At 47.6% G+C, this 19768-nt stretch overlaps 1 protein-coding gene across 3 annotated transcripts in view; it reads right to left on the bottom strand.

Annotated features, from left to right (window-relative positions):
• PPP2R5C (protein phosphatase 2 regulatory subunit B'gamma) overlaps positions 1–19768 on the bottom strand; it is a 1141542-nt gene that overhangs the window by 334479 nt on the left and 787295 nt on the right. For all 3 annotated transcript variants that reach the window (XM_069208343.1, XM_069208345.1, XM_069208344.1), the window contains one exon: positions 10477–10530. In XM_069208343.1, coding sequence (XP_069064444.1) covers positions 10477–10530 — 54 coding nt within the window. The remainder of the gene's footprint in view (positions 1–10476; positions 10531–19768) is intronic.

The following is a 19768-nucleotide window of genomic DNA, read 5'->3' as shown; positions in this document are numbered from 1 at the left end:
TTGGGATGCCAGAATCTCCATGCCCAATTCTGAACCGCTAGGTTGACTTTGGCCCGGCCGCTCTTGATCTTCTTGAGAACTCGGGCTGGAGTGGAAAGGCGTACATGAGACCTGAACTCCATTTGCGATGAAAAGCGTCGCCGAGCGATTGCTGCTTTGGAAACTCCAACCCGCAATACTGCTGACACTGCACATTCTCTGAATAGGCGAACAGGTCTAACCAAGGCTCTCCCCACTGCTGATAGAGTCCTTGCACCAACTCCGGATGGAGATACCACTCGTGATCTGCTAACCATTGAGGGCTGAGTTTGTCTGTCCTGGTGTTCAGAGAACCAGCCAGGTGTTGAACCAGGGTTATGCCCTGCTGTTCCAGCCATGTCCAGAGACGCAGAGCCTCTTGGCAAAGGGTCCACGACCCCACACCGCACTGCCTGTTGCAGTACCACACTGCGGTGGTGTTGTCCATGAACACCTGTACTATCTTAACTTTCACAAAAGGAATAAATGCTTTCAATGCCTATCGGATCGCCCGGAGCTCCAACAAGTTGATATAGAGTCCAGATTACGCTGGAGACCAGAGGCCCCTGATCTCTGCCTCTCCCAGATGGCCACCCCATCCCAGAAATGACCCATCTGTCACTGCTGTGAGATCTGGTTGGGGAAGGGAGAGGAGTCTGCCTCTGACCCAATAACAGTCCACTAATGACCACTGTAGGTCTTTTGCAGTTCCCTCCAAGATCTGAGCCGTGTCTGTAAGATTTCCCTGATGCTGGGCCCACTGGAACTTCAGGTCCCACTGCAGAGCCCTCACATGCCATCAGGCATTTCTGACTAGCAGGATGCAGGAAGCCATAAGTCCCAACAGCCTCAGAGTCTGTCTCAGCAAAATCCAGGATAGAGGCCGAAACATCAGAATCATAACCTGAATATCCTGGACTAGCTGCGCGGGAGGATAAACCTGAAACTGCACTGTATCCAGAACAGCTCAGATGAAAGGGAGTTTCTGAGAGGGAGTCAGGTGTGACTTCGGCATGTTTATAGTGAACGCCAGTGAATGCAGGAAGTCCGCCATAGTCTTGAAGGTGGGTGATGACAGCCTGGGGCATAGGAGCCTTCAACAGCCAGACATTGAGGTAGGGGAAAAAGAAATCCCCAGCCAGCCCAGATAAGCTGCTACCACCGCCATCACCTTGGTGAAAACACCCGAGGGGCACTGGTGATACCGAAAGAGAGCACGGTAAACTAGAAGTGCTCGTAGCCCACCTTGAACCACAAGTAATGCCTGTGGGCGGGCAGGATGGGGATGAAAATACGCATCTTGCAAGTTCCTAAGCTACCATCCAGTCTCCTTGGTCTAGGGCAGACAAGACCTGAGCTAGAGTGAGCATCTTGAATTTCTCCTTTTTGAGGAAGCGATTGACGTCCCTTAAATCCAAGATAAGGTGAAGTCCCTTGTTCAAGTGCTGAGTCTGTCGAAGGGCATGTCCATCAGATTTGCCTGGACATCAATCGAAAAGCCAGTTGTATGCAGCTGGGGCAGCCCGCTCAAAAACAAGGCACATGGCTCCATAAAAGTCTTATTTGAGCGGGGGTTGCTCCGGCTCCTGTATAAGGGAGGTGTGAAGTCCGCCCAGGCAACGGCTCTGCAGAATGTTTACATTCCTGAGATGCCTCAACGGCCGACAGGCGTGGCGAAGTCTGCTTGGACTAAAATTCTTCTTGTGCCTCTTTCCTGAGTGCTCCAATGACCTCGAGTGGGAAGAAGAGTCCCTGTCGAGGCACCAGACATATACATGGTGGGGGTCTGTCACTGACATGGCGTGTTGAGGCAGCCACACGGCTTGAACCCCATCCTTCCTAGATTACATCTTCCTCGACAAAAGGACGAAAAAAGGCTTGACATATGTGCGACGGGGTGGTTCCTTTACAGGCGACCGTAATGTCACAGATGGCTCCAACGACCCTGACAAACCCACCCGGAGCTGAACGACGGATGCAGATCCGAACGACGCCACTGACGGCGCGCGCAGGGCATTGCTCAGCAAAAGGATTCCGGATTCGAAGCGGACGCCAGGGAATTAAAAGGTAAGGAATCTGTAGCTAGAAGTCGCCATCAGATATAATGCGTTTTGCAGCCCCTTGAACTAGCACTTCTTGAAAGGTAGAAATGTCATCAACTGGAGAGACTTGAGGTGGTGGTTAGTCTGATAAAGTTGGGGAATAGTCTCTTGTAGATGAAGAATAATGATCAACATGTTGACGATGGAGCGTGACCTTTGGGAAGATCCATGATGATGTTCAAATGTTGTAGTAGAACACCCCTGTGTATGTTGTCAATGACGAGATTGATGAGGCGAACTGGAGCGCATTCGAGGCCTCACAGCTGAAGAGCTTCTGGGCCCTGAAGGAGGAGGTATCAGAGGAGGTACTGATTGTAGGAAGTTGGCTCTGTATATACTATTTCAAAGTAAGAAATAGGATGCACAGAGTCCAAGGGTTCCCCTTAGAGGTAAGATAGTGGCAAAAAGAGATAATTCTAATGCTCTATTTTGTGGTAGTGTGGTTGAGCAGTAGGCTTATCAGAGGGTAGTGTTAAGCATTTGTTGTACAGACACAGGCAATAAATGAGGAACACACACTCAAAGAATTACTCCAGGCCAATAGGTTTTTATATAGACAAATATATTTTCTTAGTTTATTTTAATAACCACAGGTTCAAGATTTACAAGTAATACTTCAAATGAAAGGTATTTCACTCAGGTATTCTAGGAACTTTGAATAATCACAATAGCATGTACAGTTTTGACAAAAATGGCAATAAGCTATTTTAAAAGTGGACACTTAGTGCAAAAATCAACAGTTCCTGGGGGAGGTAAGTACATCTTAAGTTCACAGGTAAGTAAAACACTTACAGGGTTCAAAGTTGGGTCCAAGGCAACCTCAAAGTTACCACACCAGCAGCTCAGGGCCGGTCAGGCGCAGAGGTCAAAGTGGTGCCCAAAACACATAGGCTTCAATGGAAATAGGGGTGCCCTGGTTCCAGTCTGCCAGCAGGTAAGTACCCGCGTCCTCGGAGGGCAGACCAGGTGGGTTTTGTAGGGCACCAGGGGGGACACAAGCAGGCACAGAAAGTACAAACAGGCGTCGGGTTTCAGATAGGAATCAATGGGGAGACCCGGGGGTCTCTTCAGCGATGCAGGCAGGCACGGGGGGGGGGGGCTCCTCGGGGTAGCCACCACCTGGGCTAGGCAGAGGGTCGCCTGGGGTCGCTCCTGCACTGGAGTTCGGTTCCTTCAGGTCTTGGGGGCTGTGGGTGCAGTGCTAGTTCCAGGCGTCGGGTTCCTTGTTACAGGCAGTCGCGGTCAGGGGGAGCCTCTGGATTTCCTCTGCAGGCGTCGCTGTGGGGGCTCAGGGGGGTCAACTCTGGCTACTCACGGGCTCACAGTTGCCGGGGAGTCCTCCCTGTAGTGTTAGTTTTCCACAGGGGGCATCGGGTGCAGAGTGTAAAGTCTAACGCTTCCAGCAGGAAATGTGTGGTCTTTAAAAGTTGCTTCTTTGTTGCAAGAAAGTTGCAGTTTGTTGAACAGGGCCGCTGTTCTCGGGAGCTTCTTGGTCCTTTAGATGCAGGGTAGTCCTTTGAGGCTTCAGATGTCGCTGGACCCTGTTGGATGTTGCAGTTTTCTTCGAAGTAGGGAGACAGGCCGGTGGGGCTGGGGCCAAGTCAGTTGTCGTCTCCGTCTTCACTGCAGGGCTTCAGGTCAGCAGTCCTTTATTAGGTTGCAGGAATCTATCTTCCTCGGTTCTGGGAGCCCTTAAATACTCAATTTAGGGGTGTGTTTAGGTCTGGGAGGGCAGTAGCCAATGGCTACTGTCCTTGAGGGTGGCTACACCCTCTTTGTGCCTCCTCCCTGTAAGGAGGGGGGCACATCTCTAATCCTATTGGGGGAATCCTCCTTCTACAGGATGGAGGATTTCTAAAAGTAAGAGTCACCTCAGCTCAGGACACCTTAGGGGCTGTCCTGACTGGGGGGTGACTCCTCCTTGTTTTTCTAATTATCTCCTCCAGCCTTGCCGCCAAAAGTGGGGGCAGTGGCCGGAGGGGCGGGCATCTCCACTAGCTGGGATGCCCTGTGGCGCTGTAACAAAGGGGGTGAGCCTTTGAGGCTCACCGCCAGGTGTTACAGTTCCTGCAGGGGGAGGTAAGAAGCACCTCCACCCAGTACAGGCTTTGTTCCTGGCCACAGAGTGACAAAGGCACTCTCCCCATGTGGCCAGCAACATGTCTGGTGTGTGGCAGGCTGGCAGAAACTAGTCAGCCCATACTGGAAGTCGGGTATGTTTTCAGGGGGCATCTCTAAGATGCCCTTATGGGTGTATTTTACAATAAAGTGCACACTGGCACTTCCCAGTTTTCAGTGTATCCTTTATGGTGCTGTGGAGTTCATGTTTGACAGACTCCCAGACCATATACTCTTATGGCTACCCTGCACTTACCATGTCTAAGGTTTTGCTTAGACACTGTAGGGGCATAGTGCTCATGCACATATGCCCTCACCTGTGGTATAGTGCACCCTGCCTTAGGGCTCTAAGGCCTGCTAGGCGGGGTGACTTACCTATGCCATAGGCAGTGTGAGGTTGGCATGGCACCGAGGGGAGTGCCACGTCGACTTAGTCATTTTCTCCCCACCAGCACACACAAGTGTGTATGTGCTGAGTGAGTGGTCCCTAGGGTGGCATAAGACATGCTGCAGCCCTTATAGACCTTCCCTGGCATCAGGGCCCTTGGTACCCAGGGTACCATTTACAAGGGACTTATCAGAGTGCCAGGGCTGTGACAAATGTGGGAACAAAGGTACACGTTTGAGAAAGTACACTTGTGCTGGGGCCTGGTTAGCAGGGTCCCAGCACACTCTCAATCATAACTGACATCAGCAAAAGGCAAAAAGTCAGGGGGTAACCATGCAAAGGAGGCATTTCCTTACAAATCCCTTTCAGCTTATCTATGGGTACCCTGTCAGGGGACCCCCTAAACATAGTAAAGGAAGGGTGGGAGAATGCTCCCAAGATCCTCCCCCCCCCCAAAAAAAAAAAAGATGTGGTCAGTTACATGCTGGCTCTCTGCAACCAGATGGAAGACTTCTGGAAAAAGGCCAAGTCCAACCTTGAAGACAGACAAGAGGTTATGAAACAATAGTATGACCAGAAGGCCACCCAAGTAGAGTTTCAACCTGAAAATGAAATTTGGGTGAGGGAGCCAGTAGAGCTGAGGGCTCTCCAGGACAGCTGGACTGGCCCATTTAAGACAAAGGAGCGGAACGGAGAGGCCACTTAGTGGACCTTAAGACCCCTAGAAAACCCCTAGAAGACTGAAGCCTGATTTTGAGAGGTCTGAGGTCAACAAGCTTCTGGTGACAGACGAGGGTATGGAAGAGGAGAGTGAACCTCTCCCCGACCTCCTCTCTGTCAAGGAAGGTGATCGGTCAGTGGAGGATGTCAATTTCTCTGACTCCCTGACCATGGATCAGAGAGGGGACTGCTATCAGTTACAGACAGTACTTCTCCTTGTTTTCCCTCACCTCTGGACTCTCAAACTTGTGTGTCCATGACATTGACACAGGAGACAGTCCCCCTGAAAAGAACAAAATTTACAGTGTGTCAGACAAGGTGACGGCAAGCATCAAGAAGGAAGTTGCCAAGATGCTGGCTCTTGGGGTGATTGAGAAGTCCAAAAGCTCCTGGTCCAGCCCTGTGATGTTGGTTCCCAAGGCCGCCGCTCCCGGTGCCAAGGCAGAACTTAGGTTCTGCATGGACTAATGGGGTCTCAACTAAGACACATGGACAGATGCTCATCCTATCCCCAGAACTGATGAGCTCATTGACAGGCTAGGCGTTGGCAAATTCCTCAATACTTCTGATCTCACATCAGGGTACCGGCAGATCGCCTTGACTGAGGGGGTGAAAGAGATCTGCTTTTTCTACTCCTGAGGGACATTACCAGTTCAGAGTAATGGCCTTTGGATTGAAAAATGCTCCTGCTACCTTCCAACGGTTGGTTAACTGTGTCCTAGCTGAGAAGGAGACATTCTGAGCAGCCTATTTAGACGGTATCGCCATCTACAGTTACAGCTGGGAGGAACACCTGCTCTACCTCAAGGAGGTGCTTCACACTTTGCAAAAGGCAGGCCTGACCATCAAGGCCAGTAAGTGCCAGATTTGGCAGGGTTCCGTGGTATAGTTGGGACACCTAGTAGGTGGTGGCAATGTGCATCCCCTCCAGGCCATGATTGAGACAATCATGGCCCAGCAAAAACCTAAAACCCAAACTGAGGTGAGAGCTTTCCTGGATCTCACCGGGTGCTACCGCAGATTTGTTGAAGGCTACGGCACCACAGTGGCTCCCTTAACAGAGCTCACGTCCAAGAAGCAACCTAGGTTGGTGAATTGGACAGAGGCTTGTCAGAAGGCCTTTGATACCCTCAAGGAAATCATGTGCACAGCACCCGTGCTCTGGGCCCCTGAGTCCTCCAAAAAATTAATTGTGCAGACAGACGCTTCAGAGCATGGCATAGGGATGGTTCTTGCACAGCTGAATGAGGCGGGCCTAGACCAACCAGTAGTCTTCATTAGCAGAAGGCTATTACTACGGGAACAGAGGTATGTGCCATAGAGAGGGAAGCATTTGCTCTCGTCTGGGCACTGAAGAAGCTGAGACCCTACCTGTTTGACTCACTTCCGGTTTCAGACAGACCACAGGAGCCTCAGATGGCTCATGCAGAGGGGTGAAAATCATAAACTCTTGAGGTGGTCCATTTCCCTACAGGGGATGGACTTTACGGTGGAGCATCGCCGGAGGACTGGCCATGCCACTGCTGATGGTCTCTCCAGATTGTTACGCCTTAGCAATGAGAGTTCGCAAGTGGTTGGGTAGCTCTCCCTACTTTCAGCTGGGGAGGGACACGTTAGACTAGACAGCCTTAAGGAGGTCATCCCTTGGCACTGTTTTTGCTGGTTTTAAGACTCTGCGCACTTAATCATTGCTAACTAGTGCTAAAGTGCATATGCTCTCTCCCTTCAAACATGGTTACATTGGTTCATACCCAATTGGCATATTTGATTTATTTCTAAGTACCAAGTAAAGTGCACTACATTTCCCCAGGGGCCTGTAAATTAAATGCTACTAGTGGGCCTCCAGCACTGACTGTGCCATCCACATACGTAGCCCATACCCATGTCTCAGGCCTGCCATTACAAGGCCTGTATGTGCAGTTTCATTGCCACTTCGACTTGGCATTTAAAAATACTTGCCAAGCCTAAAACTCCCCTTTTTCTACATATACATCACCCCTGAGGTAGGCCCTAGGTAACCAATAGGGCAGGGTGCAAGGTAACCCATAGGGCAGGGTGCTACATAGGTAAAAGTCTAAAAGGCAGGACATATATATGTGTTTTTTATGTTTCCTAGTAGTGGAAAACTCCTAAATTCGTTGTCCACTACTGTGAAGCCAGCTCCTTTCATAGGCTAGCATTGGGACAGCCCTCATATACTGTTTGAGTGGTAGATTCTGATCAGAAAGGGGTAAACAGGTCATGTTTCATATGGCAAGAATGGTAATAGAAAATCCTGCTTATTGGTGTGGTTGGATTTTATATTACTATTTTAGAAATACCACTTTTAGAAAGTGAACATTTCCCTGCACTTAAAACTCCAACTGTGCCTTACAGCCTGTCTCCAATCAACGTCTGGGCTGGGCTGGTTGACAGCTCCATTGTGCATTTCACCCAGACAACTACAAACACAGGACACACTTACACCTGCACTCATCTGCATACTGAATGGGTCTTCCTGGGCTGGAAGGGTGGAAGGCCTGACATTTCAAAGGACAGTGGCCTGCCCTCACACAATGGGCTGCCAAACCCCCTACTGGGACCCTGGCACAGACAGACCTGTACTGAAAGGGGACCTTGTGCACTTCAAAACCACTCTTTGAAGTCTCCCCCACCTTAAAGGCATTTATGGGTATATAAACTGTGTCTCTGACCCCACCAGATCACGCACATCTGGACCAAAACCTGCAACCTGTCAAGAGGAACTACCTGGCTGCCCAAAGAACTCACCTGGACTGCTTTGCTGTGAAGGACTGCTGCCTTGCTGTTTCCCTGCTGCCTTGCCGGCCTCTGACTTTGTTGAGAAGTGTTCTCCAAGGGCTTGGATTGAGCTTGCCGTCTGTTTTCTGAAGTCTCAGGGCCAAAAAGACGCACAGCCTGCCTTGTGGCGAGAAAATCACAGCACAGCCGAACCAGAACGAAGAAGCCTGCCTTCCCGAATTAAGATCGACGCAGCGCCTGCATTGAGACCGGAAATTTGACGCACAGCCATATCGGACAGACGCACAGCTGAGCCAGAACGGCACAGCCCGACTTCCTGAGTGAAAAATTGAGGCAGCGCCTGCCATGCAACAGAAAATTTGACGCAATGCCTACCGGATCAATGCAACCCTAGGACTTTGTCCCACACCCCCAGAATGTCCACGCATCGCCGCTGGAAGTCAAAAGAACTCAGCATCGTAGTCAGGACCCGGGACTGCTTGCTGGAAGTTGACGCAAAGCCCCTTGCAACGTGGAAAGAAACAATGCATCGTCTGTTCGCATCAGAAAATCCAACGCACACCTTATTTTTCAACGAATCGCCTCCTCTGCGGTCTAGGTGCGTGTAATTTTGACGCAGACAACGTACTTTGTGCTCACAAACGACAACTGTTGATTTTTAGGATTTGGGCCTTCTCAACATTGCAAAAGTGAAATTTCAATTTGTGCTTATTGAATCTTTATAGTTTTTACCTTAATTTAACAAGATAAATATCATTTTTCTAAACCTGTGTGGTGTATTTTTGTGGTGTTTTCACTGTGTTATTGCATGATTTATTGCACAAATACCTTTCACATTGCATTCTAAGTTAAGCCTGGCTGCTCAGTGCCAAACTACCAAAGGGTGGGCACAGGATAATTTGGATTGTGTTACTTACCATGACTAGTATTGTGGCTCCTATTTGGACAAAGGTGAATACTTTGCCAACTAGAGACCCCATTTCTAACACCCAACAGATGAAGGTCATTAGCAAATATCATGATTGCCTCTCATGCTTGTCAGGGATTAAACACTTCGCTTGAAATGCCAGACATAATCCATCCTAGAAAATATATTTCCTCTGGACCAAATGCTGATAATTAGCAATGGAAAAATCTCCTCATTATTACTGTAACCAAGAGTGGTTTGGATCCGATGAAGAAAGCAAATAAGTAAACTTACTCCTGTATGCAAGCAGCAACAGTCTGGTAGTGTTCACCCACCTCCATCCAATGAGGTGCCAGAGGGTTTTCAGCATACAATTTTCAAATTTCTGGTCTTCTGAAATGTATTTCTTTTATAAAAAGGTAAAATATAATTGACACTAAATTCTTTAGCAGTTTGAAAACGCCTTCAAGGGCATTTCCCACATTTAGGTGGGGTTTTTAACATTAAAATGCTAAAAGTGTAAAATGTTCACTAAAAGTAAAAACTTTCACCTGTACATGTTGTTTCTCAGAAAGCAAAATGGCTAACCTTGTCTGTATTCCTTCTTCTCAATACCCCTTGGTTTCTGTCTAATTCCTGCCACCTGAGTGAGAGCTTGGATGAAGATTATATTCTGTTTGTTAGTGAATTACATTTATTGCAAGGTAACTCAGTAGTTTAAGTCTTTACTGACAAAAGCTGCTCATAATCAGACGATCATAGGTTCCTGGCTGATATGCCTTTCAACCCTCTAAGTTGAAGAAAATGAGTATTATTGATAATAAAATATCTGACTAAGTCCGGAGAGTGATTTATCTACATAATTTATTTTGGAAAATGAGGTTGGTTCACTTCTCATGCACTATTAAAAGAGTAGATCAAAGTGGTTTTCATAATAAAATATGTTCCCAAGACCTGCATTTTGCAAAAATAAACTAAACAGAACAGTTTTGAATTTTTTTTATTCTGTGTTGGTTAGTGTGCATGTGTGTCTGTGTTCTCATGCACAAGGGGCATGATGGGAAAGTGACTAGCCATGACACGACACAGCTGGTAAGTCATCTTGTTCTTTGGATGATTTAAATCTTTGATTTGTTCTTGCTTTTTATAGAAAAGCAGTGTGCTTTCATGTTTGTTTTAAGGCAATTTCTATACTATTGTATTATGCAAAGCAAGAGTTTTCCAAAATGTGTCTAATATCATGGTTAAAACTGTTTTATGCAATCCATAAATGGCAGCTATGTTCTGAACCAATACTTTAAGTGACACATCATGCTCAAAATATTCAGTAAATTAACATGAGCAATATAAAACAGTAGGACCATACAATTAAAATGAAATATAACATGTCAAAGGGATACAAACATAAATGTTACTATGTCAAATGAATGAATTAGGGACATTTTAAAATTCTTTTAACTTACTGGTTCTGTGAGCGTGCTGTCCTTCTCTAAAAACTGAACTACACAATATGCCAGCTAAATGAATAAAGAAAAGCAAAGAAAATTTCCATTTATATGCTCTTTTCTTCCTAACAAAAACAGTTCATTTTTGATGATCAGAAATTACATTTCAGAATACTTGGCACTACAGAAAAACAGTTTCTACCATGATAAAATGAAGAACTGCTGACGACAAACAGCACACATAATAAGCATTTGAAATGCAATAGGTCTCACATTTGCTTGAGTTGGAGCTATTGGCATTGTAAATTCATAACTGAAGATTTTGTGCCACATAAATTGGTCAACCATGCCTCATAATTTCAGCTTTTCCTGCCATATAATTCCACTGGCCCTGCATATAATAACTACAGCACTTCCATTTACCTTTTCCTTTATCTCCAGCAAACAAATGAATACATTGCCATTTAGCATACTAATTTAAACCTGCCATCCTAATACTGATAGAATACCACTTTCACCACCACACAATCAGAGTTGCTGGCTGGCTAAAACAATTCCTAAAAAAAGACATAAGACAGCCATAGAGGAGAAATAAACTAGAAGGGTCAAGAGTGTTCAGTCATATTGTAATAAGGATGTTACGCTAGCCTGAATTATGGTCATAATTATAATAAGGAGAGATTATTAAAACACATACAATTAAAATATAAACCTCTATCAGAAATAAACTTTTGGTATTAGACTGTAATGCTCAAAACAGCCCCATGAGGGCACCATAACAAAAATATCATTTGTAAAAAAAACATGGTTATGTAACCTTATTGTTAGGCCCTAGAGAGGATAACCCTGAGAAAAAAAAGGAGAAAGTAATGAAGTGTACCCATGTACTTAGCCCTAGAGGCTAGCAGGCCTGTTACAATGATATTACAAACAAGGTCTTTAAAACAAAACTTCTCCCAGTCGTAAAACAAAAGTTGTAGCCATGAGAAAGCTTAAAAGACACTGAATGGTGGGAGGGGTTAATATTTTGGGGTCCCCCCCAACCTAGTGTGGGGACACAGATGTGATATAGACAGAAAGAGTAAATTATGGTCAATGTTCTGAAGGTGGTCCCACTGTCGTAGGACACCACTAACTGAGTTATGAGCAAAAAATGTTTCGTAAAAGTATGGCATGCAAAGCATTATGGGACAAGCCTCCATGCCACAAATATTTTAATATGTTGATATGACTAATGCTTAGAACAGCTCCTAGAGGACATCACAATGAAAATAGCATTTGTAAGAAACATGGCCATGTAACCATAGTTAGCCCCTACAGGGCATAACCACCTAAAAAGAAAATGGCAATAAATAATGCACTTTAACCATATATTTAGCCCTTAGAGGGCATAGTACATTTTATATATTAAGAGGCAGCACGCCCATAAAACAAGTTACTTACCTTCGGTAATGCTTTTTCTGGTGGATACCTGTGGATTCCTCACCTTATGAATTCTCCCAATGTGACAGCATTCAATGGAAATTTTCTTCCTAGCTCTTCTCATTGACGAGGACGTCACAATTGCATGGATCCGCACGCAACTCCGTCTGATGTCATTGTGGCAATAAGTAGTCCTCGCCGGCGTGCTGATGTCAGTTTCACCATTTTTTATGTGCCTTCGAGGCGAACAGGTGAATACCGACTTCACAAGAACAATATATACCAATCCAAATACAAATATAAATCACAATATTTGTTTATATAAAATACCAAAAACATATATACATTTATAATAAAAGAAGTCTTGGTATGACCAGACAGGCAACAGGGAGGCGGGTGGAACTGTGAGGAATCCACAGGTATCTACTTTATCCACCAGAAAAAGCGTCACTGAAGGTAAGTAACTTGTTCTTCTGATGGATACAACTACCTGTGGATTCCACACCTTATGAATAGAATCCCAAGGCAGTCCCGCACTAGGAGGTGGGTGCATGACTGGTCAAACCAAGAAAACAGAATGTTAAAAATGGCCCTCTCTCTTAACTTCTGAGTGTATGCAATAATGCTTCTCGAAAGTGTGGAGGGAAGCCCAAGCTGCGGCCTACAAATTTCAGCAACTGAGACACCTCTAGCCAAGACAGAAGTAGCAGACTGGTGGAATGGGCCCTAATACCTTCAGGGGGAACCTTCTTTGTCAGTGAATAACAAATCTTTATGCAAACAATGACCCACCTGGAAAGGGTTCTCTTGTGGATGGCCTTGCCCCTCATCTTGCCCACATATCCAACGAAGAGTATATTAACTCAAAAGTCTCTTGTTCTCTCAATGTAAAAACTCAGAGCCCTTTTTGGATCCAAACAATGAAGTCATTCCTCCTTCTTTGATGGATGATGAGGAGGGTAAAAGGATGAGTGTGCTATAGACTGGCCCATATAAAAAAAGGGAGTGACCACTTTAGGAAGGAAAGCCGCCCTGGTTCTCAGCACCACCTTGTCAGCATAAAAGGAGGTTTCACACTAAAAGCCTGAAGCTCACTCACACACCTAACTGATGTGATAGTCGTTAAGAGAACTGTCTTTAAAACTAAAAGCCTCAACAGGCAAGAACGCATAGGCTCAAACAGTGAAACCATCAAGAAAGTCAGAACCAAATTCAAATCCCACTGAGGCATGATAAGAGGAGTGGGAGGAAACTTGTTAATAAAACATTTCAGGAATCTAATAACTATATGGGACTTAAATAATGATGGTTGATCAGGAAGGCACAGAAAAGCTGACAGTGCTGATAAATAACCATATACAGTCGCAACTGCACATCCCTTCTGTGCTAAGCAAAGGGCAAAAAGCAAAGCATCAGACAAATGGGCTTTTAAGGGATCAATTTATCTCCCTCCACACCAAGCAACACATTTTGCCCATCTGTTAGCATAGACAGTCTTGATGGAGTGTTGCCTGGCTGATAAGGTAACATCCACCACTTCTGGAGGGACAGAAAAGGAACTCAGATTGCTCTGTTCAATCTCCAGGCATGTAGGTGCAGGCTCTGGAGGTGGGGGTTTAGAACCTAACCCTACGACTGCGAGAGGAGGTATGTCCTGTGAGGGAGACGGAGCGGATGGCACAGTGAGAGTTGTAGAAGGTCTGTGTACCACACCCTTCTTGGCCAATCCAGGGCTATTAAAATGATTTGAGACTGTTCCTGGCGAATCGTCCCCAGAACTTAAGGAACAAGATATTGGGGGGTAGTGTGTAACGTGTAAGCAACTGGTCGCACCAAGACATCTGAAACGCGCCCCCCAATGCTCCCTGCACCGGATATTGGAGGCTGCAGAACGGCAGGCAGTGTGCGTTCTCCTGAGTGGCAAACAGGTCTATCTGTGGAAATCCCCATATTCGGAAGATGTGAAGAACCAAGTCTGGATGGAGACGCAACTCGTGATCGCCCGAGAAATGCCGACTGAGACTGTCCGCACGTACGTTGAGTACCACGGCCAGATTGTTTGCAACTATGCAAATCCGATGGTCCTGTGCCCAGAACCAGAGCCGCAGGGCCTCTCTGCAGAGAAGCTACGACCCTACTGCCCCCTGCTTGTTGATGTACCACATCGCGGTAGTGTTGTCTGTTAAGACTTGCACTGACTGACCATGAAGGGACAGGAGGAAGGCCTTGAGAGCCCGCAGTTCTAACAGACTGATGTGAAACATCTGTTCTACTGGAGACCAAAGGCCTTTGATCTCCGGTCCCCCAGATGAGCTCCCCACCCTAGAGTAGAAGCATCCAATATAACCGTGGCCACCGGAGATGGGAGGCAAAACAGCCTTCCTTGGGAAAGGTTGCTGCCCATAGTCCACCATCGTAGATCCACTGCAGCGTCTCTGGAGATCTTTATAGACTCCTCGAGATCCCCTTTGTGTCGAAACCACTGCCTGCGGAGGCACCACTGGAGAACCCTCATGTGCCAACGTACATGAGTGACCTACAGAATGCAAGAAGTGAACAGACCGAGCAGACGTAGGACCTTGAGGACCGGAGCAGCTGCTCCCTTTTGAAACACTGGAAACAACACCTGAATGTCCTGAATCCGCTGAGGAGGAGGGTAGGCCCGATTCAATGTTGTATCCAGTACTGCCCCTATTAACAGGAGGCGCTGAGTGGGCTCCAGGTGAGACTTGGGCTCGTTTACCGTAAAGCCCAGGTTGAACAACAACTGTGTTGTCATTTGCAAGTGATGCACCACAAACTCTGGGGGCCTGTCTTTTATCAGTCAATCATCCAGGTAAGGGAATACAGTAACTCCCTTCCTTCTGAAGTCCGCTACAACCACCGCCATTATCTTTGTGAGGACCTGAGGTGCGGAAGTAAGACCAAAAGGAAGGACAGCAAACTGGTAGTTTTGCGACCCTACCACAAACCAGAGATACTTCCTGTGCGACTTCAGAAAGGGGATATGAAAATAAACATCCTGCAAGTCGAAAGACACCATCCAGTCTTCCTTGTTCAACGCCAGAAGCACCTGTACTAGAATCATAATTTTGAATTTCTCCTGTTTGAGGAACCAATTCAAAATCCTCAGGTCCAGGATAGGCCTCAATAGACCATCCTTCTTGGGAATCATGAATTATCTCGAATAGCATCCCTGATCCCTTTCCTGCTCAGGAACCAACTCCACTGCACCCTTTAACAAAAGGACTTGCACCTCCTGCTAAAGCAACAGGAGATGATCTTCCATGGAAAACGAATGACGGAGAGGGATGGGAGGGGGGAAACTCCCGAAAAGGAAGGGCATAACCTTTCCCCACAATATTCAGCACCCAAGAGTCCGATGTGACTAACTCCCACTCGTGGAGAAAATTAAATAGCCTTCCCCCTACAGGAGAAGTATGATTCAAGATAGAGAGAAAACTAGGGCTGCTTTCCTTGTTGAGTTCCCTCAGAGGAAGATGTTGAGATGGGAGGCTGCTGAGTGGTTCCTCATATTCTAACCCTCCCCCGCCCTCTATAGGACCTAGAGAGGGTTGGTAGGCTGCTGCATGCTGGACTGTGGCCTTCCACGAAAAGAGGACACACGGCCAAACCCCCTAAACCTCTGAAAAGATCTAAAGGGTATAGACCCTGAAGCCTGGAGACCCAAGGACCTTGCAGTCAGTAAGGGCATCATTAAAAGGGAGTAGGGGCTCCGCAGACGTAGACAAAGGATGCAACACCTCAGTCAAGATGTTCGTCTTCACCTCCGATGCTGGTAAAGGAAGTTCCAAGAATTCAGCAGCCTTCCCCGACTGTGATAAGATGCTGCCTCCCCTGTGCATTTGCCAGGGGATTAAAGTTCCCACTCAGGGGACGTATGTAGGCCACTTTCAGAGTCCAGACCCTGAAATTAACCCATAGGCTCAGGAATCTCTCCTTCCTCCAACAGCTGTTGCTGATACTCCTGCTCCTCCAAGAGCCTCAAGGCCCTCCTCCTTGACCTCAGTCTGGCCTCCAACCGTAGCGTCGACAGAGAATGAGGACGTCAATGACACCTCTTTCAAAGCAGATGGACGCTCTGGCAGAGGAGATGGTGGAGATACACTGCGTCCCGATCTGGATCCATCCAGTGCCGGCATAGTCTTCATCAGCGCTGTCTGCAACATCATCTGGGGCAACGACATCATCGGTGCTGAACCAGCACCTTCAGCTGGATAGAAGGGTACAAACGGGGTATGTTTGTACGACGCGGTGACCCCAGAGAAAAAGCAAATGGACCCGTGGGACCCGCCGGTGCACCAGCAGGGGCCATAGCTCTGTTGAAAATGCTAAACATAGCATTAAGGAACACCGCTGGATCCGCTCCTGGAGTCGGGAAGGCAGGAAACCTCTACTCATCCCGAGGCGCTTGGGCCGAAACCGAAACTTGTGCCACCGGCTCCTGAGTTAACACAGGAGAAAAGTGAACCAGAGGACTCGAAGGCCTCAATCAACGACAGCGCCGGAGAAGCCTGTGGACTGTGTACTGATCGTTGGACTGACCTCCCACGCCGTCTTGGAGGGGACCGAGACCGATCTCTAGAAGAACGGCGTTGGGAATCGTGACGGCGCCGCTTCTTATGAGATGTCAAGGACTTATGTGGGGAAGAGTCCCTCGCCTTAGATCTTCGATGACCATTATGCTCCTTCTTAGCTTTTGCCAAGAAGAGCTTAGCCTCTCTCCTTCAAGGCTTTCGGGTTCATCCGCTGGCTGAACACGCACCCCTCCATGTCATGGTCCGAGCTTAGGCACCACAAGCAGTCCTCATGAGGATCTGTGACCGGCATGCGACCCCCGCACTCATGAAAAGGCTTAAGTAGAGACATTGTAACTAGACAACAAAACCACCTTCGAAACAGTAACTGTTTGAGAGCCAGGAAAAGTGTCAAAGGCACGGAAAAAAGGGAACTAACGTCAGCATGCCGGCGAGGACTTCTTATTGCCATGAAGACGTCAGACAGTCGCATGCGGAGCTGTGCAATTGTGACATCCTCGTCGACAGGAAGAGGTAGGAAGAAAATTTCCACTGAAAGCTGGCGCATTGGGAGAATTCATAAGGTGAGGAACCCACAGGTAGTTGTATCCACAGAACAATGATATTACAAACAAAGCCCTCAAAAACACAAACTATTACCAGCTGTAAAACCAAAGTTCCAGCCATGAGACAGCTTAAACAGACACTGAATGGTAGGACAGATTATTATTTTGGGGTCCTCACTAACTTAATGTGTTGTAGACAGGAGGAGCACGTGGTCGTGAAAGTTTTGGTGGTGGTCCCATTGTCCTTGGACCACCACAGACTGAGTTATGAGCAAAAAAGTGTTGTAAAAGTAGTGCCCTGCCAAGCATTATGGGTAGAGTTTTCCAAAGTGCAGAGAATATTGTAGTATGGACTCTCCCACTGTGCTGGAGAGGTGCGTTCGCTTTGAGGATTTCTGTTTTACGTAAAGCATTTACCAATTTCAAGTGTTTTAAGGGAAGAGCCACAAAAAATGACTGATTAGGTTACCGTGAACAATGTGACCAGCGCACCTATACTGCCAATCATGTTCATGCTGTTGTGCCTCTTCGCGCTGTGACAGCCATGCCAGACATGCAGCACGAAAAGGAGACAGAAGAAACAGTTCGCCCACGCTGAAGTATATCGGCAATCGTGCAGTAATGATAAAGTATTTTACCTTAGGTAAGGATTTATCTTGTAGCGACATTCTAGTTGCAGATCCCTTAACCCTAGAATTTACCCCAGGCGGCAGACTGGATCTGGAGATCTGTCTTTGAGCAGTATCCTTGTGCTAAGTCAGGTGGCGTCGCTCAAGACTGCATTTGTTGTGTTCGCCGTGATGATGTCGTAGGGGTACTTAAGCGCCACCCTGGCGCTCTGACATCAGTTTTTCACGACTTTCTACACCAGTAGCGTGGATCCGTTAAGAACACTGAAATTGGTGCGCCAGAGCTAGGGCCATAAAAGGGAATCCTGAGCCCTAGAAATCAGTTCGCACACGGGGAGGATGGGTGGATCGTTAAGAAGTCTGTAACTAGAATATGTCTCTACCAGATGAATTGTTACCGAAGGTAAGTGTAGGAAAGTGCCACTGTTGGCATGGTTACCCCCCCCACACTTTTTGGCAAATGTTGATGCCAACTTTGATTTAAAGTGTGCTGGGATCCTGCTAACCAGGCCCCAGCACCAGTGTTCTTTCCCTAAAACTGTACCTTGGCTTCCACAATTGGTACAGCCCTAGCACACAGGTAAGTCCCTTGTTAAAGGAACCCATGGTACCAAGGGTCCTGTGGCCAGGAAAAGTCTCTAAGGCCTGAAGCATGTATTATGCCACCCTAGGGGATCCCTCAGTCAGCATAAACACTGCCATGCAGCTTGTGTGTGCTAGTGGGACGAAAAAGAAAGTCGACATGGCACTTCTCTCAGGGTGCCATGCCCACAATCCACTGCCTGTGGCACAGGTAAGTCACCCCTTTGGCAGGCCCTCCAGCCCCAAGGCAGGGTGCATTATAACACAGGTGAGGATATAGCTGCATAAGCAACATGCCCCTACAGTGTCTAAGTCCATTCTTAGACATTGTAAGTGCAGTGTAGCCATACTGAGTATATGGTCTGGGAGTTTCTCAGCCTCCTGGGTCCTAGGCAGACAGGACTTGAGCCAGAGTGAGCATTTTGAACTTCTCCTTCTTGAAGAAGAGAATGAATGCCCAAGGATCAAGGATAGGACGTGGGCCTTGTCCATTTTAGGCACCAAAAAGTAGAGAGAAGAACAACCACATCCTACTTCTGGCGCTGGGGCCTACTCTATGGCTATCATGGCCAAAAGAGATGTGACTTCCTTGTGGAGAAGTGCCATATGATCCTCCGGTATGGCGCTGTAGGATGGAGGACAGAGGGGCAGTCTCGAAGGGGAGGGAGTAGCCCCTTCAGATGATCTGCAAAACCCACCTGTCTGTCGTGATGGAATCCCAGTGGGGCAGGTTATGGTAAATCCTGCCTCCAACTGGTCCGAGATGGGGGGACGGACTAGGAAGGCTTGGAGGCTGCTGCAGGGCTGGGTGGAATGGGCAGACCTTTAGTTCCCGGCCCCCCAAGCCTGTGGGATCCCACGCCCACAGCTGCTCAGTGGCGGAGTAAGGATGGTACAGGGAGACACTTCTGTGACCAAAAAAGGGGCAGAAAGCGGACTGTGGAGAGCGAGGGGCAGTCGCTAGGCCAAGGGACAGAGCCGTAGTCTGCGACTCCTTGAATCTTGAGGGCAGTGTCCACTTTGTCTCAGAAGAGACGGGTGCTGTAAGGTAATGCCTTCCTTGGCATGGTTACCCCCTGACGTTTTGCCTTTTGTTGATGCCAGGTATGATTGAAAGTGTGCTGGGACCATGCTAACCAGGCCCCAGCACCAGTGTTCTTTCCCTAAACTGTACCTTTGTAATTGGCACAGCCCTCGCACACAGATAAGTCCCTTGTAAATGGTACTCCTGCTACCAAGGGCCCTGATGCCAGGGAAGGTCTCTAAGGGCTGAAGCATGTCTTATGCCACCCTGGGGACCCCTCACTCAGCACATGCACACTGCCTCACAGCTTGTGTGTGCTGGAGGGGAGAAAATGACTAAGTCGACATGGCACTCCCCTCAGGGTGCCATGCCCACCTTTCACTGTCTGTGGCATAGGTAAGCTACCCCTCTAGCAGACCTTACAGCCCTAATGCAGGGTGCACTATACCACAGGTGAGGGCATATGTGCATGAGCACTATGCCCCTACAGTGTCTAAGCAAAATCTCAGACATTGTAAGTGCAGGGTAGCCACAAGAGTATATGGTCTG

The sequence above is a fragment of the Pleurodeles waltl genome, chromosome 9 (assembly GCF_031143425.1).
Source record: "Pleurodeles waltl isolate 20211129_DDA chromosome 9, aPleWal1.hap1.20221129, whole genome shotgun sequence".
Lineage (NCBI taxonomy): Eukaryota > Metazoa > Chordata > Amphibia > Caudata > Salamandridae > Pleurodeles > Pleurodeles waltl.
This window is presented reverse-complemented; position numbering and strand designations above follow the sequence as displayed.